The sequence below is a fragment of the Lontra canadensis genome, unplaced genomic scaffold (genome assembly GCF_010015895.1).
Source record: "Lontra canadensis isolate GAN:19392208 unplaced genomic scaffold, GSC_riverotter_1.0 scaffold8, whole genome shotgun sequence".
Classification (NCBI taxonomy): Eukaryota; Metazoa; Chordata; class Mammalia; order Carnivora; family Mustelidae; genus Lontra; species Lontra canadensis.
Genome location: NW_022631002.1, coordinates 17,698,768 through 17,721,518, shown reverse-complemented (window position 1 = coordinate 17,721,518; position 22,751 = coordinate 17,698,768). Strand labels below are relative to the sequence as shown.

The following is a 22,751-nucleotide window of genomic DNA, read 5'->3' as shown; positions in this document are numbered from 1 at the left end:
CTTCCTGCCCATGGGTCCTGTCCCCGTGCTTTAATAAACCACCATTTTGCACCAAAGATGTATCAAAAATTCTTTCTTGGTCATCGGCTCCGGATCTCACCCCACCGAACCTCACCTATATTCTAGAACTTCATTCCAGGGTCCTGGGATCGAGCCCCGAGCCAGGCTCTCTGCTCAGTGGGAAGCCTGCTTCTCCCTCTCCCTGCCTCTCTGCCTACTTGTGATCTCTGTCAAATAAATAAAATCTTAAAAAAATAAAATAAAATAAATTGCCGGTCTTTTTTGTTTTTATGTCGAATAAGTAGAAATAGTATACACTAGGCTTCAATTTCATTCCCATGGTCTGTAATCAGGAGGAAAAAAAATGAGAAGGGAGAGTCTGGAGAAAGGGTGTAGAAAGGCAAGAAGTAGGAGAAAGGGGGAACTCAGCGAAGGAGGACTAGCTTGCAGGTAAATCCCTAGAACAACTGCCTGGCCTTTCCGCTTCATTTTCCACAGCCTCTCTTGCCCTTTAGAACATTTTCTCCATACAAGTGGTGGGGCTGGAGAGGTATCTTATTACAATACAAATTCTGTCCATCCTCTGGTTCTTCAACAGCTCCCAGTCATCTGCAGAATTAAATCCCAAATCTTTTAACTTAGCCCAGTTTGGTATCTTTCAGCACTTCAGCTACCCCGCCAGTCCTCTTCCAGGCTTTTTTTGGAGGCCTAGCCTCGTTATTTCCTCAAGGCCAGCTACTCCCTCCTCACTCAAACTTTTCACCATTTTTTCTTCCTTGGCTTCCGCTTCCCATTTTCTTCTCTGTCCTATTCATTAGTTTGTAGCACTTATTTCTGTGATTAGACATCCATTCGGGTGCATTCACATCTATTATCCACAAGTCCGACCCTCATCCTTCCATGTAGTCAGGCCTGGTCGGTTTAGCTTCTTCCTTCAGCAAGGTTCCCAACTCCGTGCACTGTACCCTCCACACAGTAGGCACCTTCTGGTGACTGTGTTTAGGCGAGTATGTGAGTCAACTCAAGCAGCAGCTGAATTAGACGAGTCCTCAACGCAGAGAAAGGGGCTCCTGAGGTCTTTCTGGGTACTGAAGCTCAGGTGCCCCACCCAATCCCCGCGGGAATGCCATCAATTCGCAGCCCCGAGGATTGGGGAAGCGCTTCCGGCGGTCACACAACCTCACCCAAATCCTAGTCCCCCATAACCCAACCTCTCCTTTAGGCGGCGCTCCAGGCCGCAGTCGCCGAGCTCAGCGCACGGCATTGCGGGAGTTGTAGTTTCCGTAAGCAAACGCCCAAGGCGCTTGCGCACTACAGAGGCGCGCACCGCCCTACCTCCCTCCCCCCATCAGGATTCTGGGTCCTTGTGAAGGGCGGTCCAGGCGACAGCGTTCCAACTGAATACGCCTCTATAGTTGGCCGGGGATAAGCCGGGTGGTAAGAATCTGTTCTGCGTGGGCCGTCACGGTGCCCTGGAAAGCGGCCGGAATAATCACGCCCCCGCTCCGGAAGTGAGCAGCTTCTGGCGCGGTGCATTGTGGGGGGCGTAGTCCTCCTTCCCAGGCGGTCCTTCGCGGCGTCCCCCGGGCCGACTCCGGAGCGCAGGCGGGCGGCCGGGCGGGCGGCGCAGCGCGGGCCGGCGGGAAGCGTATTCTGGGCACGGGGCGCCGGGCTAGGCCGGCCGCGCTGGGCGGCAGTAGTGGGAGGCCGCCTAAGGCCCCGCACGGCGCCGCCCGTCGAGGGGCGGGCGGCGGCAGACCGACCGGGCCGTCGAAGGGCTCAGGAGGCCGGTGGGCCGGGCCGAGCCGGGCCGCGCGGCGCAGCCATGCCAGGCTTTACGTGCTGCGTGCCGGGCTGCTACAACAACTCGCACCGGGACAAGGCGCTGCACTTCTACACGTTTCCCAAGGACGCTGAACTGCGGCGCCTGTGGCTCAAGAACGTGTCCCGCGCTGGCGTCAGTGGGTGCTTCTCCACCTTCCAGCCCACCACGGGCCACCGACTCTGCAGCGTCCACTTCCAGGGCGGCCGCAAGACCTACACCGTGCGCGTCCCCACCATTTTCCCGCTGCGCGGCGTCAACGAGCGCAAAGTAGCGCGCAGACCCGCTGGGGCTGCAGCCGCCCGCCGCAGGCAGCAACAGCAGCAGCAGCAACAGCAGCAGCAGCAGCAACAGCAGCAACAACAACAACAACAGCAGCAGCAGCAGCAGCAGGCGTCGCCCTCAGCCTCCACTGCCCAGGCCTCCCAGCTGCAGCCGAACCTGGTGTCTGCCTCTGCTGCTGTGCTCCTCACCCTTCAGGCCGCTGTAGACAGCAGCCAGGCTCCGGGGTCCGTTCCCCCAGCGCCCACCACTCCCACCGGCGAAGACGTAAAACCCATCGACCTGACCGTGCAAGTGGAGTTCGCCGCTGCAGAGGGCGCAGCTGCCGCAGCCGCCGCGTCGGAGCTAGAGGCAGCTACGGCAGGGCTGGAGGCCGCAGAGTGCCCTATGGGCCCCCAGCTGGTGGTGGTGGGGGAAGAGGGCTTCCCTGATACTGGCTCCGACCACTCTTACTCCTTGTCGTCAGGCACCACGGAGGAGGAGCTCCTGCGCAAGCTTAATGAGCAGCGGGACATCCTGGCGCTGATGGAGGTGAAGATGAAGGAGATGAAAGGCAGCATCCGCCACCTGCGTCTCACCGAGGCCAAGCTACGAGAAGAACTCCGTGAGAAGGATCGGCTGCTTGCCATGGCTGTCATCCGAAAGAAGCACGGAATGTGAATGGGTCCGTCCCCCTTTGGCTTGCTGGACTCCTGGACCCCTCTCAGCCTACAGGGACCTTAGGCCGCTGCTGTTGAACTCCCCTATACTCCTGGGGCACTGGTTGACAGTACTGAAGCTTAGGGCCGCTGGACTCTTGCTGGTGACCTGGCACCCTCTCTTGTTTTCTCCTGAAGCAAGGTCCTGAAGTCTGGGACCTCAGACTCTGCACAGGTGACACCAGCAATTATGACTTTGTCCCCCACTCCCCACCTCACCTCCAGTTTATGTTGCAGGTTCTGCTTAAGCAGAGGCTTCAGAACCACTGACCTTGAAAATTACCCACTCGGGATGCAGGTCGGATGCCCAAGACTATGGGTTTGGGAAGACAACTGCTTGAGGTTGGCCAGCATTGAGACGACTCTTCCGTGTGTAGTGATAAGAGATCCAAGTAACATCAGTTCTCCTTTTAGTGCTTTTCCTTCCCAGGTGCAGCCTGTGATTCTGACGGGGACTGGCAGATCTGTGCCTCTGCCTATAAGGACCTCCCTCCCTCCCCAGGAGGCCATCTACAAGGGGATCTAGGTGACCTGCTGATGATCCAGCTTGCCAGGGCCTTAGGTTTATCCTGTTATGTTTGCTACTGGTTACAAATTCTATTTTCTGTACAATTAGTCAGACTAAAGTTTTCACTGTGTTTGTTTGGCAAAACGAATTAAACAGAAAGTAAGGTTTTAATTTGAGTTTCGCCATTTTATTTTTATAAAGGCTCATTTCAGTATCCTTGAAAGGTGGGGAAATAGACCCTCTAAACAAGCCTCTACCTTAGGTCTCAAGGACCAGACTGATCCTAAGACTAGAAATGCTTTAGTGACCATGTTTGTCCATAAAGGGACCCTGAGCACATGGACCCTGGCTCATAAGGTTCTCACAGAGTTCCTGGCCCAGCTTACTCGGAAACTGCACCGAACAGTCCCAGTTTGCTGTGGGTTAGGAGAAGGAGCGACTGAGAACTAAACCAAATTGTGACTGCTCACTTCTCTTGAGGGTTTTGAATTCCTCATGAATTTTCAGCTGTGGTTGAATTTCACTCACCATTTTAGTCCTGGTACAGTGGCACACATGGGGTTGCAGTTACTTATTACTTATTGAGGATCACAGCTGAAAGTAGCCATGCTTCCTGCACACATAAGAACTCTTATATAGATACCTTGGCCTTGGTACGTTTTCGTTGTGGAGAAGTTGGGATTTGTGATCCCTTGATTCATTTCTTGTCTGTTTCTATGCTTTTTTTAGATAAGGTAGGGGTGAGGTGACATTTTTATCTCTAATAAATTTAGATTTATTAGACTAATAATTTAGCTCAAAGTCAATGGGGGAAAGGCAAGCCTATAAGTCTAGCCCTATTTACTATGGGTGTTCAGGCACAAATGGACACTTCCTGGGCTCCATAAAACATGACTCCCTTCTCTCTTACTTTAGAAAAAGCCACTTCCCAGGGGGCTTTCCCTGTATCTGTGAACGGAAATAACAAATGTTTCTCTAGTCCCTGCTCTTCTTTTGGCCCCTTGGCACTGACTTGAGAAGTCTCTGGTAGGGAAATGGGGTGGAGTATAGGTTGTACAGGTGCCTGATTGGGGGAGGAATTGGATCTCTGCCTTCCTAGCATTAGTTCTGGCTTATCATAGTAATGTGGTGGAAGCACAGCATTGCCCTTCCAGGCCAGCTGGGACTGAAGCCCTTTGTGAGCAGCCATTGAACCACTCTCCCACGTCCCCACTCTCCACTAGGAGTGAGGGCTTTCTCAGGCTCAGTCTATGCCGTTAAGCGTATCCTAGCTCCTGTTTGTTGAAGGCACACTGTTTCTGCGTTGTCTCACTTGGACCTCTCAGCAGCACTCCTAGGACAGGTGAAGGCCAGGCTCTGGCCAAGACTCTTGGTGTCTGGAGGTTATTTGCATACAGTCTATCCAGAGTTTTCGCTTCTAGGGTGTGGGGGAATGACAGAACAAGGGAGGTCCCAGATACACCACCAAGAGTTCTCACTGGCTAAGTAATAAGCATCGAATCAGGCAAAGTAGTGCAGACCTGGTCTTACAAGCCATCCCCAGCAAGTGAATGTTGTATGTGTGTGTATATTGGTGAAGATGCAAAACTTACGAAGAACAGGAATACTGAGATTTCTGGCCAGAAGGGAAAGCATGGAGCTGCCAGGATATTTCCCTTACCTGTGGTCCACCTGGGTTAGCTACAGAGGATTTCCCCAACAGGACTGACTTAAACACAGGCCTTACTTCGAATGTTTGTAATGCCCAGTAAACTATGGAAATGGGATTATTGACAATCTGGTCGCTTAAATCATGGGGAAAGTTTGGGTGAGCCAGTTCGCTTTTCTTGTTAATAAAAATGAAACTCTTAGCTGCCTTGCCTGCTGTAAAAACAAACAACAAACAAATAAAAAAACCCCAACTTGGAATGTTTTGGAGACCCCAACTGGTACAAGTGTAAGAGTAATCATGTCTCCAGCTGAGTCCGACTTGAGCAGTTGAGTCTCCAGCCCAAAGGAAAGCCTCGACTGCTCGAAATCAGGTTTGGGCCTGGTAGGGTGCATGAATGCTGGGACAGCGACACTATGGGTTCCGCCCTGGCTGACTTTAGAGCACCGCTCGTCAGAGTCGAAGGGCCAGAGGTGGGAGGGGTGGCTAGAGGACCAAATGGGAGGAGAGTTCCGGAGCGGAAACAGCCCAGGGGCCCCGGGAGGGGCGGCTGGGCCTGCTTGGGGCCAGGCGGGACTCCCACGGAGGCGGGGCCTGCTTCAAACCACAGCGCAACATGGGCGGGGCCGGACCAGCTGGGACCTGGAGACAACCAAACCCTGACCCTTGCCTGGCGCCAACCTCGGGTGTTCCAGAGGCTTCCGCTAGACCACAATTCTCAGGGGCTCGCCCTGGCAGCCTCCCTCCCCGGCTTAGCCTCACCTCCCGCTCTGCGGGCCGAGGCTGGTCCTCGGCGCATAGCACACCGGGAACTGTAGTTTTCTCCTGGCACACTTATGCCAGAAAGGAGCTCTGGGAGACTGCGTTTCCCAGAGTGCAGCGGGGTGGCGAGGGAAGGCAGGGGGGAAGGGACAGTCGGTCGCAGACCGCGCTGGGTTGCCGCCGCCGCCGCTGCCGCCATCGTGCCAGCCCCTCGGGTGAGTGTCGGGGCTAGCGCGCCGGGGCGGGGGCTGGGCCGCTGGAGCCGCGCTCTGGGCCGCTCGGAGCCTCCGCTGCCAGTCTCCGGGAGCTCCCCCCCCCACCGGCGGCCCGAAGCCGCGCGGGGACGGGGCCATGTGTCGCGCGCGACTCCGCCTCCCGCCGGTCCTCTGAGGCGGCGGCCGGGGGGAACAGAGAGAGACAGCCAGGCGCCTATCCGGCCGTATCGTGTCCATGGCGGGTGCAGCGGACTGCGCGGCGGCCGGGCCTTTTTTTCTCTGGTCCAGACCAACCCAGATGGGGCTCTCCGGGCCCCGCCCCGTCTGGCCTAGCCCGGCCTGCCCGAGTCCCACAAGCTCTGCAGGCAGGCTAGCGGGACGACCCCAGCCCCACGTCCTGTCACCCGCCAGCGAAGGATCCGGGGATGGGCAAGCGCCACCCGGCCCGCTCCGGAGTCAGCATTGGGTAAGGGCGCTTTCCTGCCGCAGCCCGGGATTAGGACTCTCACCCGGTTCCCGAGCATAGACGGGCTAGGATGTAGGTGAACTCTCCCCTGCCTGTCTGCCCGTTGGGAGTGCACAAAACCTAACTCCCACTCTGGAATTGATGTGTGGGTTCCTGCGTGGAGGGCAGGTCAGGGAATCTGGGGCGGGAGGGGGGTTCCACATGGGACTTCACCCCCCGGCAGCCTTGGAGGATCTGGCCCGATGCGATGAGCTGCTCGGGCCTGGTAGGCTCAGACCCCCCCCTTCTACTGGGGACCAGGCCCCAGCTGTGGGTAGGTTGGCCGGCCCATTTAGTGGAGGAGGGGAGAAAAGAAGCCACGGAGGTGAGGTTGGATGTGTGAGCCCCCAATATGTTATTAGACCCCAGGGGTAGCCTAATCCTCACATCTGTCCTTCCCAGAGTCATCTGCCCTCCTCCCACAGAGGAAAATGATTCCAGGAGAATGGTGGTGACAAGGTGGGTTTTAGTAGAGGGAAAAGTAGAGGAGAAAGTAGAATCCAGTCCTGAGGACCATAAGCCCAGTGCCAAACGAGAGACTGGATTTGAAGCTACATTGATGGTGTGCACATTTGGGCTGTGGGGCTCAGATTCAGACTCTGTGGGGCCCTCCTGAAGCTTGGGTGGGAGAACTAGAGCTGAAAGCTGTAGAAAGTCAGACTCCCCTCACTTGCTCACTTCCTGCTAGCTGGAGTAACCTGTGTACAGGCAGGAGGCTGCTTGAGCCTTGGGAAGTTGCCTTCAGTGATTATTCCAGCTACCCCTGTGAGTCCTGAGAGAAGTATCTAGCCTTAAAATAGTCTTCTGATGGGCATTATAAAGGCATTTCTGATTGACTGATGATGTATTAAGGACCAGTCCAGAGAGAACCTTGGGATTTGGGAAAGAGACAGCTTGTGGAGCCTTGATTTCTCTGACCCAGTATAGCTTCTGAGCCATAATTGTTGCAAAGATTAACACAGCAGCTAAAACTCTGCAAGCCTGACCTCAGCAGCAAGCAGGTCTCCTAGGAAAGTTGGGTTAGGCCCATGAGGCAGAAAGCCGCCACCCCTGGACTTTTTCTTCCTTGAGTATTTCCCCAGGTGATGTTTTTCTGGTCTTTGGGCTCTAGCCTTTGGAAGTTTTCTTTTTCCTTCTTTGTCTGGTCATTCTCTCTGGTTAAGGAGGACAGGCAAAGATCTGTCCAGACCTCGTAACCAGCACTTCCCTTCTCTCTGTCCTCAAAACCTCCTTGTCCACCTCCTGGCCAGTAAGCACATGGAAGTCAGGTTCATTCAGCAGGCTTGGAAGGGTCTGGTTTGCTAGTGCAGATGGGCAACAAGGAAGGACTGCCCGCAGAACATACATAGGATCCCTGTGATAGAATCTCTTAGTACTAGAAGCAGTTGTTTAAGGATCCTCTCTAGATTGTCAGGATTGGTTCTGTCTTGGACGCAGGTTTCAGGTGAGCTAGACTTATTTCTGTGGATTAGTTTGTATATTCTACAGCCTTAGGTGATTTGATGACAATGGTTTCCTTCAAGGTCAAAAAGATACTTTTCCTTCTTGATACTGTTCCTTCACCACTGGCAGCAGCATCAAGAGTAGGAGGAATTCTGGTCTCTCCCTCTCATTCCAACCCTAGAAGTTTTCTATAACTTCTGTGTCTGGCCTTAGCTAGCCATTGGTTGGCATCCTGACCCCCAGAAGTCCTTGACCTTTCTGGAACTTGGCAGGCCATCTGTATCTCAGAGATAAGAGGAGAGTCCTGAGGTTCTTCAGAATCCATCTGCATCTTCTATTCGGGTAGGCTGACTTAGAAGTGGGGCCTGGCATGGGGGAGTCAAAATGTGGCTGTATAAGCATGGCAGGGTGTGAGGGTGCCTGCGTTCTCTGCTCAAAACTAGGACCTTTAGTGACATGGAGTGTACTTCTCCTCTTCAAGCCACATCTCACTTTATTCTGCTGTCTTTGCAGTTGGTGGGTTGGGGTGGCATGAGTGGTTTAAGAATGACTAGAATTCTCAAATTACAGAATTGCAAAGCACTTGTATAAAAGAAATTCTGGGATTCCCTTACTGGGGCATTAGTATCTTAATAGGAATTTTTTTTTCTTTTCCTTTCTCACTGATGATTAGTATTATTCAGCAACCATTCTTTGGGCCTTTTGTGTGTTAGGCTCTGGGCTGAGGCTGAAGGTAGAAAAATGAATCCTACCCAGTCCTGGTGCTGGGGAAAGGAGTAATGTTACGTGCTTGGGGCTGAGTTGAAGGGACCTACAGGGGCTCTTGGTCCTGTGCAGAAGACGGGGCTTTGCATTGATTAGAGCACTGAAGAAGAAAGGTTGTTAGCGAGCCTTTAAAAATCTTTAAAAAAAGAAAAAAGTTGAGCAGGGTTTCTAATGGACTTGGGTTGAGTTGAACCTCCTCGTGGAGATTTTTGTTTTTTCAGGTGTTTTTTTTTTTAATTTAATTTTTTCTTTTTTTTTTTTTAAAGATTTTATTTTGTTTTAAAGATTTTATTTATTTATTTATTTATTTGACAGAGAAAGAGAGAAGAAGCATGGGGAGCCTCGGAGGGAAAGATAAAAGCAGGCTCCCTGCTGAGTAGGGAGCCCCATTCAGGACTTGATTCCAGAACCCTGAGGTCATGACCTGAGCCAACCAACCATGCTTAACCAACTGAGCCACTCACATGCCCCTAAAGGAATTTTTATATGTTAAAGTAGACTTACAGGATCCTGGGGGTCGGGCTAAGATTGCTTTTTGTGCTCAGCAGAGTATTAATATTAAGTCCTTATATGTTGCTGGTATCTACTATGTGCCAGCTCCCTAAGCCCTGAGACTAGAGAGGGGACTATCCCAGAGGAGGAGAACCTCCCCCTCATGAGGCAGGTGTATTTGACGTGCCTGGGAACTTCAGTAGACTGGGGAAATTATGGAATGATTTTTTCTTAAAGCCTCACATACTTCATCAGAGCCCCTGGGTCTTAACCAGGGCAGAGACTGCTGCCCCCCGGGAGTGATGTCTGTGTGTAGAGACATTGGTTCCATTGGCAGAGGTGGTTTCAGTCCTAGGTGAATGCAAGTTCTCACTTGGTATAGTCCTACTTTGATCTGCTGAGCATGCACTCGGGCTTTCTCTCCTGAGAGGTATAGAACTTGCTGATTTCAGAGGGCAAGAAAAAGGCCAAGGCTCCATTCCTCACCGTCTCCTTTGTGACCTCTGTACTTTCTGCTACTTGACATTGGCTCTCAGCTGTTCTAATCCAGGCCATTTTAGTGGACGTTTTAATGCTGGCTATGCTAGTGACCTTGCATCGTCTTGAATTCTTAACCTCTTGGAATTTTGGTTTCCTTGTCTAGAAAATGATGATACTCATACTAGCTTTACAGCTGTGAGGCTCAAATGAGAGCACACTTGTGACTGTTTGGCTTACAGAGAAGGCGTTCCATTTAGCACCCTGGGGACTGCATGTGCATCCCTTTATTCCTCTGCTCACCTCAGTCTGGGAGTGTCAGGACAGTGTTTGCCAGGCATGGTCGTAGCAGACCACGAGGATGGTCACATAGGAGCTTCAGGCCCAACTGGAGAGCCGAGTCCATATATACCTGATCTGCAATTTCATACCCTGGGGTTTAGTTCATGGATGGGAGCTGTCTAGGATGGGGGCCCAGAGATCTCTGAGTGATGTGGGAAAGGGAGGCTACTCAGGGACTAAGTACAGAGCAGAAAGACCAGGTCTTGGGTTTCACCAGGGCAGCCCTAAAGCTCTGGATTCCTCCTCTAGGCAGAAGAGAAGGAAAAGCCTCTCAGGGTGCTGGGGGCACCTAGGCCTTGGGTCTGCCCCAGGGAAGTGTTCTGTCACGGCCAGCCATTCAGGCACCAGACCTTGGCTGATTGCTCTCCAGACTTCAGGCGGGAGAGTGATGGACTAGGCAGTTACCAGTCTTCTGTCGGGGCCGCTCTATGATGTGGTATCCTTGCAGGAAGCTGAGGTAACCACCTTTTTTCGAGTTCTTGACCTGGGGCTTCACTTAGGACTTGACTGACTCCTTGTAGCTGGGTCTTTTTCTGTACTCTCAGTTGATTACTCCCAATATCTCCACAATTACTGGTAGGGAGACAGGGTCAGTGGGTCATACAGTGAGGGAGAGGAGGAGTAGGCTAGACGCCAGACCTTGAGGCTGTGGTTGTGTGCCTGCTCTTGAGCCACAGCTGTGCCTCAGGTGACCAGAGCTTTGCAAATGGGGGGGGTGTTGGGCCAAACCCCACTTGCCACACCCTCAGACAGATAGATGATTGGTGACAAAGGGTTGTTTCCTGATGACTTGGACAGAAGGTCTAGTTGGAGGGGAAGTGGGTCACTTGGCCACTTAAATTCAGCAGGGTTTGTCCAGAAATCACTCCTCCAGAGAAGCAGGGCTGGGCCAGGTACCATGGGAACAGGGTGTCCCTAGGTGAGGGACAGAGATCATAAACGGATACATTAAGTGTGACTATTTCATGCAATGATAAGTGGTAAGAAAACAAAACAAGATGGTGAAATGAGTAGCTGGGCAGTTACTCTAGACTGAGTCTGAGTGGTCAGAGAAGGTGTCTGTGAGGAAGTGACATTTGAGCTGACACATATGTGACAAGGAGCCAGATTCTTGAAGATCCAGGGAGAATAGTAATCCAGGTAGAAGGATAGATAGTTGCAAAGCTCTTAGGTGAGAACAGGCTCAGCATGTTCCAGAAACAGGGAAATACCTGACTGTAGAGGAGGGGAGAGAGCAGGTGGCAGGAGATGAGGTTGGACAGCCAGGAGGGCAGGTCATCCTGGGAGCCTTGAAGGCAGGCTAAGTGGTTTAGACTTGTGAGGGAGAATAGAAAGGGAAGTCACTGTGAACATTTGAGGGCCATAGGACGCATGAGGATAACTAACAGCCATGGTTGATGCCGATTTCAGGGATCCCACTAGAAGTTCAGCATGTCTGCTGGCATTCCCTGCAGGCCTTGGTGATGATGGGTACTCGAAAAAAGACAAGCATGGGTCTTCCTGTGTATCTGTTTGGAGTTTGTGGCATCTTCCACCCTATCACTTTCCTGCCCCCGTCCCTGCCCCAGGCCTAGCTAGGCTAGGATCTATCTCTGATTTGCTGAGATGGTAGAACTGAGCTGTGACTTTGTGGGTTTGGGAAAACTGTGAGATCATCCCCCATGAAACGCCCATTGTTGAGTTTGGTGTGGAAATCTGCCCCATGCCTTTGTTTGGAGGCAGAAGCCCTGGTTCAGTCCTATCTTGCCCCTCTCTGAGAAAGTCAAGGTTAGAGGTCAGGGCTTCAGCCTTATTTGCCCAGGAGCACTTCTCTCACGTGTGTGTTTGATGTGTTTGCTAGTTTTTTATCTCTGCCCTATTGTCTCTGGGGGGGCTTGGCCCCGGAGTCAGCCAGACCTGGTTCCATCTAGTTCCACCATCCATTAGGCTCATGGCCTTGAGTGAGTTAGCTAACCTTTTCTAAGTTTCATTTTGCTTAAGTGTAATGTGGGAGTTGAGTCACAGGGTATTAGGAGCAAATGCTCATAAAGCTCTTAGCACATTTCTGTGTCGGTACACATTAGGGAAAATGACATGTTATCAGCTGGACACTGCTATTTAAGTTTTGTCACTGGGAAACACCCAAAATTTGAGGATAAAAATTAAAATTTTCTGTTGTCTAATGGGCTCTTCTGGGCAAGAGGTTTTAACCTGGGGTCTATGGCTGAACCTCAGGGAGTGTGAACAACTTGAAATTATTCACAAGGCTGGGTCATCTCTACCATTGTGCAAATTTATTGGGAGAGGGCCACAGTTTTTGAGACATTCTTAGAGGGTCTTTGCACCCACAGAGACCTAAAGGTCAGTGAAGGCTGATGCTCAGTGGGCGAGAGGTCATCAAGGTCATTTCTGCTCCTCGAGGAGCCTGGCCTCAGTCAGCCTGCGGACTGTTGGGGTGAAGCAGGAGATGGCGTGGTCAGCGGCCCTCTTGGAAGAACTGTAGGAGAAGCCGTCATGAAGGTCAGTCCCCGATCTGATGTGAGGCTGCTCTAAGCCTTGGCATTTTTCTTTTCAGACTGTTCTTTCTGCAGTATATGTATTAGAAGCAAGGTCAGGGCTTGCTGGCCATCCTGGGGAGCATCCTCCCAGCCTGACCCAGACCCCTTCCTGTGTTGCATGGGGATGGATAGGGGGCACATTGCTCCCTCCTTCTTTTTCTGGATGCAGGAATGCTGCCTCCTAGCCATGAGTTGAAAGCTTGTGGGAAATTTGGAGTCAGAAACGAAATCCTATCGTTTGCTGAGCCACTTCCTGTGCTGGTGTGGCAACAACCACACTGGAACCCTCTTAGCCCAGAGCTACAGTGTTTCGGCAGAGGAATGGGCCCTGGCTGTGTTGATAACAGTTTTGCACATGGGGTTGGGGGTCAATATTTAGTCTGGGAGGGAGGACCCAAACAGATGGAGTCTGAACAGTGAATTGAAGGAAGAGCAGGAACTAATCAGGCAGATGTGGGTGGGAGGACATCCCAGCGGGGGGATGCATGGGGTGGGGGTGGGGCAAAAACCAGTGAGCAAGCGCACAGTGAGATCTGGTCATTTGTGTGTGGAGCTGGATGAAGGTAGGAGAGAATGGTAGGGACACAGGGACGGGTGTGGAAGGCCACCTGTGGAGGAGCTTCAGGGTTTAATCCAGAAGTGAGGCTGTTGTAGAAAAGGGATATGGCCAGCTTTGTTGTTTAGAGCTTGGGGACAAAGTTAGCAGGAAGAAAGCCCTGGCTTCAACCAGGGAACCCAGTGTCAGTTGGGCTTGGGGCAAGACAGATTGCTGAACCTCAGTTTTCCTATCTGTAAAGTGGGATCTGACCACGTGGCTGTCATGATTACTACATGGAAATAAACACAACAGGGTCAAACAGGCCAACAGGTTGGTATTGACTTCAGGGACCCTACTTGGAAAAGTCCTCAAACCATATGGTTTTGAAGGTTCCTTTTCACACTTTCTGGGAGCCTGAGCGGTCTCATTCCTTAGAAGAGCTCACTTTGCCCTGTTCTGCCCCATCAGACCAGAGTGCCCTCCTGTCCCTTTAGTCCTCCACCCTCTTCACTGCACCACTACTTCTGCCAGGTAGTTTTCGTATTGACAAGTTATCACACCTTAAGAACAATATTGAAAAAGAAAGAAACACCCCCGCATTTCCTCTGCATCACTCTCCTACCACATGGCACCACTTTTCTTGTCTTTGGATCTGCTTTTATTTAGCCTTTTTTCCTGCCACACTTCATCTCCAGCTTCCTGGTTTCCTTACCTCTTTTCATATGCCCAGACACTTGCTTATGCTTTTTCTTTCAATCAGCCATGGACTCTTTCTCCAAGACCTCTCTTGAGGGCTGCCCCATCTTGGTGAGTGAGCAATGGCCCTCATCCATTCCTCCAGCTTTCCTTTTGCCCCAGAGCTCTTCGGGACTGAGTAAGACATCTTGGGGTAAGATACTGTAGTGCTGGGCCACAGTGAGTGAGCCAAACATAGTGAATACTAGGGTAGAAGGGCTAGAGGTTTGAGATGCGGCAGAGAGATTGGGGGTGGGTATAGCCACAGTCTGACCCCTTGGAAATGTGACCAAGACAGCAGCTGAGACTAGCTGTTGATCCTATGCTTTTCCCACTTGTTGATTTGTTTCTTGGCAGAGGATAAACTGGGACACACCTTGTGTTCCTGTGTAGCAGGCGTGGCCGGGTCCAGGCTTTCTCTTCTACTTGTTTTAGACTTTCCAGGACATTTCTTAGTCATTCTAGCGCTGAGCTCCTATTTTTAGTGCCACCACCTCCTATGGGACCTAAAATAAAGTTGGCTCATCTTCCTGGCCCCTCATTGGCTGGAGTTTTGGTCATAGGCTAGGAGATTGGCTAGATTGGGAATAAGCCACTGCCCCCATACACTATCCATCCCAGCTGGCTCCTCTGGCGTTGGGTGAGGTCATAGGGACTGGAGTGAACTAGCCGGTTCCCTTAGTGAAGCTTTGCAACCACTGGCAACATCAGGGCTCCATCCCCTTAGATTGGAGGAAGGTGAGGCCCTTCTTACGGCAGTTACTTGGATCAGATTCCACTACAGTTAATCGTCGTCTGGCAGGGTTGAACCCAGCTCCTCACCTCTTTGGTTTAGAGTCCTATTACCAGGAGATGGGGAGATAGTCCCAACTATAGAACAAGGGACAAGTCTGGTATCATGGGATTCTTCAGTGAGATGTGGCCTTCCTACGCCAGGCTAACAAAGCCAGAGTGCCTCTCATCTGGGGCTTGAGTTTGCCATCTAGCACCCTCAGAGCTGTGATGTTGTAGCTACGAGGAGGTCTCCCTTCCTCCTTTAGAGACCAGAGAGGGGCAACCCCTTACAGCAGAGACAGTGCTGGGATGAGGAGTATGAAGAGATGACATGTTTCCTCCCAAAGCCTCCATTTCCACTCCCAACACCCCTCAGTATTACTCTCTGATCTTTTGAACTCAGAGCCGCAGCTCTGAAGTGGGTAGGGGTAACTCTCTGTCCATGAAGATAGGAAGAGATTTACCCATGCTCAAAGAAGCAGACTGCTCCCAAGACTAAAAAAGGCTGTTTTGTTCCAAGTGGGGCGTTGAGGAGCCATCTCCGCCTCTTTCACTGGGTCTTCCTCCACCTGCCAGTACAGCCCTGGGGTGGTGCTGATGGGACTGAGGACTGCAATAGAAGACACTCCACACAGAGACATCTAGTTTCTGACCTGCAAAGTGGGAAGAATGACAGTAACTCTGGCCTTGAAGGTTGTTGAGAAGATCAAATGAAAAGATGTGGGAGAGCGATGTGGTTAGCTCCTCCTTAAAAGCCACACGCCTCCCGGTCCCACTCCCCCCACCCCTGCCATTAGGCATTGAAGGGCTTGCTCTGACTTTTCTTTGTCTTGGCTCCACCCTCAGCTCCCATCCTATATGCTTCATCTCCCCATCACCTCTTTGTTTCATTATCCAGAGCTCCTCAGAGGAGGGGCTGAGTGTGGTCCACCTCTGGTCTCCCTGCGCTGGTCTGTATTGGGAGGGGTCTCCTACCAGTTTGCCAGGGCTTCTCTGTTTCTTGGGAATACAGACCTCAGCAAAGGACTTTCTGCTCAAGGAGGGCAGGAGGGGTGGGGGTCAGTGAGGAAATAGCAACTGGCCAGCTCCCGCTCCCTTGGTACCAACACTTCCCTCTCTGTCTCGCTGGTCTTGCAGGTCTCAACGAGGCCGGGTGACGCTCCAGAATGGGAGACAAGCCAATTTGGGAGCAGATTGGATCCAGCTTCATTCAACATTACTACCAGTTATTTGATAACGACAGAACCCAACTAGGCGCAATTTATGTAAGTCTTCAGCTCTAGGGCCTGAATGGGACTCCACTGGATCAGTTCAGATATTGGGCTAGCCTGTCCAGGTCACACATTCTAGCAGCCCTCACTGGATTCGGCTATACCTTTCTATTTGAGTTTCTGTCCATGGGATAGGGGGCCTGAGGCCTAGCCCAGCTACCCGGTTCGCACATTCCTTTCTGTCATCTTCCGTAAGAGTAGGGGTCCAAGTATCCTTGGCAGGGTGTTCAGGGCTTGCCATTCCATGGTCCCGGGAATGCCTCTGCTTCCAGATTGGACAGCAGCAGGCAGATGCGAGGGCTCATGGTGCTCTCTGGAGGCGGCAGCTATGAGCATCTCAAGTGCAGAGCTGTCTCCTGGAGGCCCTAAGTCTAGTTTCCTATGCTCATGGTAAACAAATGAGGTTACCCTGGGGAGGCTGGTGTGTCTTTTTTTTTTTTTTTTTTTTAAGATTTTATTTATTTATTTCAGAGAGATGTCACGAGTTGGGGTGGGGAGCAGCAGAGGGAGAGGAAGAAGCAGACTTCTCACTGATCAGGGAGCCTGACTCAGAGCTCGATCCTAGGACCACAAGATTGTGACCTGAGCTGAAGGCAGACACTTAACTGACTGAGCTACCTAGGGGGCTGAGGGAGGCTCATGTGTCTTTCAAGAAATCCTTCTAGGCAGGCATTGTTTGGTGCTATTTTAATGATGTTCGTATACACCAGGCACTACTTGTATCTGACCTGGCCAAGACTTAGTCACAGAAGTGTGATGGATCGGGCCATGCCTAGCAGGTCTGCGCAGAATGGAAGTGATAGGACTCATCTAGCATAGCCTCAGAGCCTGACTGTGGGTAAAGCACTCCATATCTCTCTCTAGAAAGTCAGGGTCAACTGTGAAGAAAAAAAGGATTTTACCAGTGGAAGGTCAAATTCAGCACATGTATTATTTGGTTGTCATCGTAGATAGAGAATTTTTAAAACTTGGACTGACCTGACCCTGGGATCCTGACATTTCTGCCTCAATGCTTCTCAAAATCAATTAAAGCAGTCCTGACCCAGAGAAGAGAGTCAGCAAGGTCCTAAAGGAGTGCTTTATCTTTGTTCTATCCTTTTTTTTTTTTTTTTTTTAAAGATTTTATTTATTTGACAGAGAGATAGAGTACAAGCCGGGGAAGTAGCAGGCAGAGGGAGAGGGAGAAGCAGGCTCCCTGCTGAGGAGGGAGCCCGATGCTGGGCTTGATCCCAGGACTCTGAGGTCATGACCTGAACTGAAGGCACATGCTTAACTGAGTGAGCCACCTAGGCGCCCTTACCTGTGTCATTTCATATAATCCTCAGCACATGTCCCCTTTAAAGATCAGGAAATGGGTGCCTGGGTAACTCATTCAGTTAAGCATCTGCCTTTGGCTTGGGTCCTGATCTTGGCGTCCTGGGATTGAGCCCCGCATTGGTCTCCCTGCTCAATGGGGAGTCTGCTTCTCCCCCTCCCTATACCCCTCCCCGCAGTCCCACTTGTGGGCGCTCTCTGTCTCTCTCTCTCTTTCAAATAAATAAAATCTTTAAAAATATATAAATAGGAGTGCCTAGGTGGCTTGGTTTTTAAGAGTCTGCCTTCGGCTCAGGTCATGATCCCAGGGTCCTGGATTCGAGCCCCACATTGGGCTCCCTCCCCAGCGGGAAGCCTGCTTCTCCTTCTCCCACTCCCCCTGCTTGTGTTCCTCTCTTGCTGTGTCTCTCTGACAAAAAAATAAAATCTTTAAAAAAAATTTATATATATATAAAATCAGGAAACAGACTCAGAAAAATAACTGGCTTGCCAAATGTTATAGCTGGTAAGTGGCAGAGGCACTTTTGAGTTCTGCCCCTGAAAGCTGTGGCAGGGGAGATCTGGAGGGAAGGGGAGAAAGCTAATGGATTGCGTGTTGATGGAAGGGAGGGTCCCAGGCTAGGCCTTGGGAGGCCTTGTCAGCTTCCGTCCTTCCCTGATCCTATGGATGTCCCCATGGGAATGGCCTCAGTAGAACTTAGCCTAAGCTCTAGAGATGGTGATGAATATAGGTTGTTTCCTTATTTCTTGTGGGCTTTACTAGGACTGGTGCTGACTGACCACACAGCAGGATGACTTTGGGCTGAGCCTTGGCTCTGTATAGCCAGCCTGGGGCTCAGGCATATCAGAGGCCATATAACTTCTTGAATAAAAACTGGTAACGAGCTTACTAAATACATTTATGTTTTCTTAGTGTTTCGGAGCCTGGGCTCTGGGAAGATAGGGAATAATTAAAGAGATTGTTAATAGTGTAAAGTATGGAAGCTACTTTCAGTTCTTTTCTTCACCAATAAGGAAACTGAAGCTGGACTCATTTTTTCCCAAACAAGGCCCTAACCCTATGTTTTCTGGGTTTCAGATTGACGCATCATGCCTTACGTGGGAAGGACAGCAGTTCCAGGGGAAAGCTGCTATTGTGGAGAAGCTGTCTGTAAGTAAGGGCCAGGGCTGTGCTATAAGCGGCTACTTCCCTGCCCTGCTGGCTGCAGCATGCTGCGCACTCTTTCTTTTGCAGAGCCTTCCGTTCCAGAAAATCCAGCACAGCATCACGGCACAGGACCATCAGCCCACGCCAGATAGCTGCATCATCAGCATGGTTGTGGGCCAGCTCAAGGTAAATAGTGCTGCCTCATAATACTGGTGGTAGGGAGGAGTGGGCGGCAAAGAGCCCTGCACCCCAGCCTTCTCTGTGGTGTGACCTGCTTCTCAAGGGACACCCAAAGTATCTAGAGCTGTATAATTCAGTACAATAACAACCTCTAGTCACATTATTAAATTACATTTTAATTTTAATGATAGTTGTTTTTCTTTTTAAGATTTTATTTATTCATTTGAGAGAGATACAGAGACAGAGAGAGAGGAGAGCATAAGCAGGGAGAGAGGCAGAGAGAGAGGGAGAAGCAAACTCCCCGCCGAGCAGGGAGGCCTGTGTGGGGCTTGATCCGAGGACTCTGGGATCATGACCTCAGCCAAAGGCAGATGCCTAATCATCTGAGCCACCCAGGTGCCCCTTAATGTTAGTTTTATTTTTTATTTTTTTAAGATTTTATTTATTTATTTGACAGAGATCACAAGTAGGCAGAGAGGCAGAGAGAGAGGGGGAAGCAGGCTCCCCGCTGAGCAGAGAGCCCGATGTGGGGCTCGATACCAGAACCCTGGGATCATGACCTGAGTCGAAGGCAGAGGCTTTAACCCACTTAGCCACCCAGGTGCCCCTTAATGTTAGTTTTAAAATTATATTAATTAAAATGAAATAAAGTTACAATAGAGTTTCTCAGTTGAACTAGCCATGTTTTAAGTGCTCATAGCCCTTATGGCGGCCTATTGGACAGTGTAGACATAAATTTTTTTTTTAAGATTTTATTTATTTATTTGAGAGAGAGAGTGAGAGTATGAGAGGGGAGAAGGTCAGAGGGAGAAGCAGACTCCCCACGGAGCTAGGAGCCCGATGCGGGACTCGATCCTGGGACTCCGGGATCGTGACTTGAGCCGAAGTCTTAACCAACTGAGCCACCCAGGTGCCCCCAGTTTGTTTGTTTTCTTAAGATTTACTTATTTGAGAGAGAGAATGTGCTCGAGTGGGAGGGAGGGGCAGAGGAAGGGAGAGAGAGAGAGAAAGAGGGAAGATACTGAGAACACTCCCCACTGAGTGCAAAACCTGACACGGGGCTTGATCTCACGACTCTCACGACCCATGAGATCACGACCTGAGCAGAAATCATGAGTCAGGTGCTTAACCAACTGAGCCACCTAGGTTCCCAGACTGTTTGTGTTGTTACAGAAAGTACTGTTGGAGAGTATTGGTCTAGAGCCTTTTTGGAAAAGGCACAAGAGATACAGGAGCAGGGTGGAGCTGTGGTGTCAAGCTGTTGGGCTTCTGTACTGCCCTGAAATGTAGGTAGGCTTTCTGCTGGCAGCTGGCCCTTCAGGGGCCAGCTGGGTGCTGAGTCGCAGTCACTGTCTTGAGTCCATGCTCCCACTCCCTGAGCTGGCCGCTGACTCCTCCACCTGCTGAACAAAGCAGATTCCCAGAATTCCTGCTCCTCTTTGCACTCTTCCTCCCTTCTTCTCAAGACCTGTCCTCTTCAAAGCCTTAAGCTCCTCTGTCCCCAAGAACTCTCCCAGGAACTCCTACTATTATGCTCCAGCAGACTGAAGCCAGATTCTGAATTTCCAAAAAAGCCTCTCCTCCTTCCCAAAGCAGGACAAATTGGTTCCCCCTTGACCAGGTCTCAGTCTCCTGGACCTGTGTCACCATGGGCCTCTGAAGGCCTATATGCCTTCTCCCTATGCTAGGTGGGGCCTTCTGAGTTGAATACAAGGACAGAGAGAGGAGGCCTCTAGGCCTCTGCCATGGACCCAGTGGGACCTGCCTTCTGGCCTGGATTTTCCTGTCAGTTTTTACTGCCTGCCCAACGTGCCCTGTCCAGAGTTTGTGCTCAAGTAGGCCCTTTCGAGTGAAATAGTCTCTCCGGGGGGGCTCAGTGCCCACTTTCTAAGCTAGGGTCAGTAATTGTTGCCCATTCCTACCTGGCTTCAGGTTAATTCTGGTGTTTTTGTCCAACTCAGAATCCCCAAAAGACTGATTTGCCTTCTTGCTCATGATAACTCAGAAAACCCAACAATGTTAGATACTGAGCTGGGTAAGTGGGCTCCTACCCTAACTAGGCTTCATCCCGGTCATCTGCAGTTTGGCTGAAGGTGTTTTGCCTTTCTTTTCTCGTTGCAAATGTTATATATGACGTGACAGGAAACATTGCCTGGTGGCATTGCTTCATTTTTGCCCTGTAGAGGTGTGATTATAGTGTGAACTCACTTTTGAGCCCTTTCTCAGTCACCTGGTCTCAGTCAGTAGTGGGCGTAGTTTCTCCTCATTGGACTACCTGGCATGGTAATCAGACAGACACTAAGATTGCTTGGTTTTTAGGTACTGTAAGGTCTGTGGTGAGCAGTGCAGAAGTCTCTCAAGTTGATCACTGTGCCTAGAGATAGGAGCTCTGAGCTCTGTTGCAGTAGCTCACTGGTGACTTACTGGGTGGTTCAGGTGCATGCAGCAGTGTGAACTGCCATCTGTGCCCCCTGTGTGCCCAGTATATTATATCAGTTCATGTTCACAAGTATCCCGTGGCTATATTGGAAGTTAAGTCCAAGACACTAGGGTCTGATCCCAAAGTCGGCATTGTTTGTCCTGTTCCCCTACCCCTGAACCACCTTCCTGTTCTTAGGCTCACTAATTGAAGCATTTTCTTTCTCCTCACAGGCTGATGAAGACCCCATCATGGGGTTCCACCAGATGTTCCTCTTAAAGAACATCAACGATGCTTGGGTTTGCACCAATGACATGTTCAGGCTTGCCCTGCACAACTTCGGCTGACCTCCTCCCAGCCAGGCACTCATGCTGTTTCCTCCTCCCTCCTCTTCCTGATACTATTCACACTCCTCCAGATGCTCCAAATATCATACACAAACGAGCAGGGCCGCGGTGGGAGCGGGTGCAGTGCGCTGCTGCTACCGAGGTATTGTGCATGATGTTTGGATGCTAGACTAGTTGCATCTGACAGGAGAAGTTTGTGTTGTACCAGCGCATGCCTTGGAAAGACTTAAGTAATGCAAAAGGTTGTCTTTTTTTTTTTTTTTTTTTTTTTTTTAATCTACTGACAAGTTGCTCTAGTAACCCAAAGAAGTGAAGGAGAAAGCAGCTGCCTCACCGCCCGATATTGATTTGTTCGGATGTTTCAATGCCTCATGATACAATAAAACCACAAAATTTTCTTAACAGTTTAAATTGTTTTAATTAGTTTAATAGTTGGCTGGGCATCAGTAATCACCTTGCCCCTTTGGCTCTCTCATGTCTCACCTTCCCACCTTCCCCCCAACTCAGCAATACCTGTGGCAAAGAGAAAACTGCTGAAGCGGCATTCCCAGCTAGCTTCTCTCAGAAGCCCTGTAGGGCATAATATTCCCCACCTCAGCCCCACTGGGCTTGGAAAACCGAGCTGCAGACAGCTCAGGTCCAGCCCGAAGCTTCCTCTGCCCCGGAGCCTTTGCAGTCAGTTCTGACAACTCCTACATTGTGTAGGATCGGGCCTCTGGTAATAGAAATGATCTAGAATCCCCCTGAAAGTGACTCATCAGGTTCAGGTGCTCTGGACTGAGGCCTCAGCAAAACTACCCTATGGTTTTGAGGGAGAGGGTCCTGTTTGACCCCCCAGAATGACCCCCCCGGAATGGTCAGGATCACATCCAGGGTGCCCCATAAACCCTAAGCCAAGCAGAGGGCAGCTCAGATTTTGTACCACCTACTTTGGATGTCATTGCCCAGAGGTGAGTGCCCAGAACACCCAGCCTCCATTGCCCACAGAGCAAGGCCCAGTTGGGTTGGAGTATCGACTTAAGAGTTAATGAAAGTCTGAGTTTGAGGGATTTGTGCTCTGGGATTTCTCACCCCTCAGACCTCTCCAAGGCATCTCTAGGCCTCCTGCTTCCTCCCTCACCATACACACACCTTCACATTGTCTTCAAGTCCCAGGAAATCTTAACTATTGGGGCAGTTTCTGCTTCTCAATTTGGGGAACAGAGGCCTTGCCCATTGCAGAACTAGCCCTTGAGCCCTGAGACCTCTGGTGGTATAAGCCTGGTGGCAAGATAGCAATCAGAAGCTAGAACCAACCCAGGTCTTGGGCTGGTGCGCTCTTAGGGGTTTCAGGATTGGCGAGGGCGTCACAGTTAGGCAGACCACAAATTGAGATTTCAGTGGGACTGATTTAGGATGCTGTGTGTTTGGGGAGTGGCGTTTGTGAGAGAGGTAGATGCCTGGTGCCTCTTAAACCACCCTGTATTCTGCAATACAGCTTCTTCCATGTACCTGTGCCTGAAATTTCTGCAATAAAGAGGTGTTTGTAAA

At 50.9% G+C, this 22,751-nt stretch overlaps 3 protein-coding genes across 5 annotated transcripts in view; 2 read left to right on the top strand and 1 right to left on the bottom strand.

Moving 5' to 3' along the window:
- Positions 1-5,827, bottom strand: part of CENPT (centromere protein T) — a 14,077-nt gene extending 8,250 nt beyond the window's left edge. Inside the window, exon 1 of the mRNA XM_032854166.1 lies at positions 5,721-5,827. The gene's annotated coding sequence lies outside the window, so the exon portion shown is untranslated. The remainder of the gene's footprint in view (positions 1-5,720) is intronic.
- On the top strand, positions 1,383-3,486 carry THAP11 (THAP domain containing 11). The gene has a single exon (XM_032854169.1). It carries the CDS (start codon positions 1,826-1,828, stop codon positions 2,762-2,764), a length of 939 nt encoding a protein of 312 aa, XP_032710060.1. The 5' UTR covers positions 1,383-1,825; the 3' UTR covers positions 2,765-3,486.
- NUTF2 (nuclear transport factor 2) lies at positions 5,815-22,751 on the top strand. 3 transcript variants are annotated; one of them, XM_032854171.1, is made up of 6 exons: positions 5,827-5,935; positions 12,290-12,458; positions 15,681-15,808; positions 18,207-18,278; positions 18,363-18,461; positions 21,108-22,751. In XM_032854171.1, the coding sequence occupies exons 3-6, from the start codon at positions 15,710-15,712 to the stop codon at positions 21,219-21,221; spliced, it is 384 nt and encodes a 127-aa protein (XP_032710062.1). In that variant the 5' UTR covers positions 5,827-5,935; positions 12,290-12,458; positions 15,681-15,709; the 3' UTR covers positions 21,222-22,751. The 3 variants fall into 3 exon arrangements, with proteins under 3 accessions (XP_032710061.1, XP_032710062.1, XP_032710063.1); XM_032854170.1 differs by lacking the exon at positions 12,290-12,458 and having other exon boundaries at positions 5,815-5,935; positions 21,108-21,632; XM_032854172.1 differs by lacking the exons at positions 5,827-5,935; positions 12,290-12,458 and adding an exon at positions 6,265-6,401.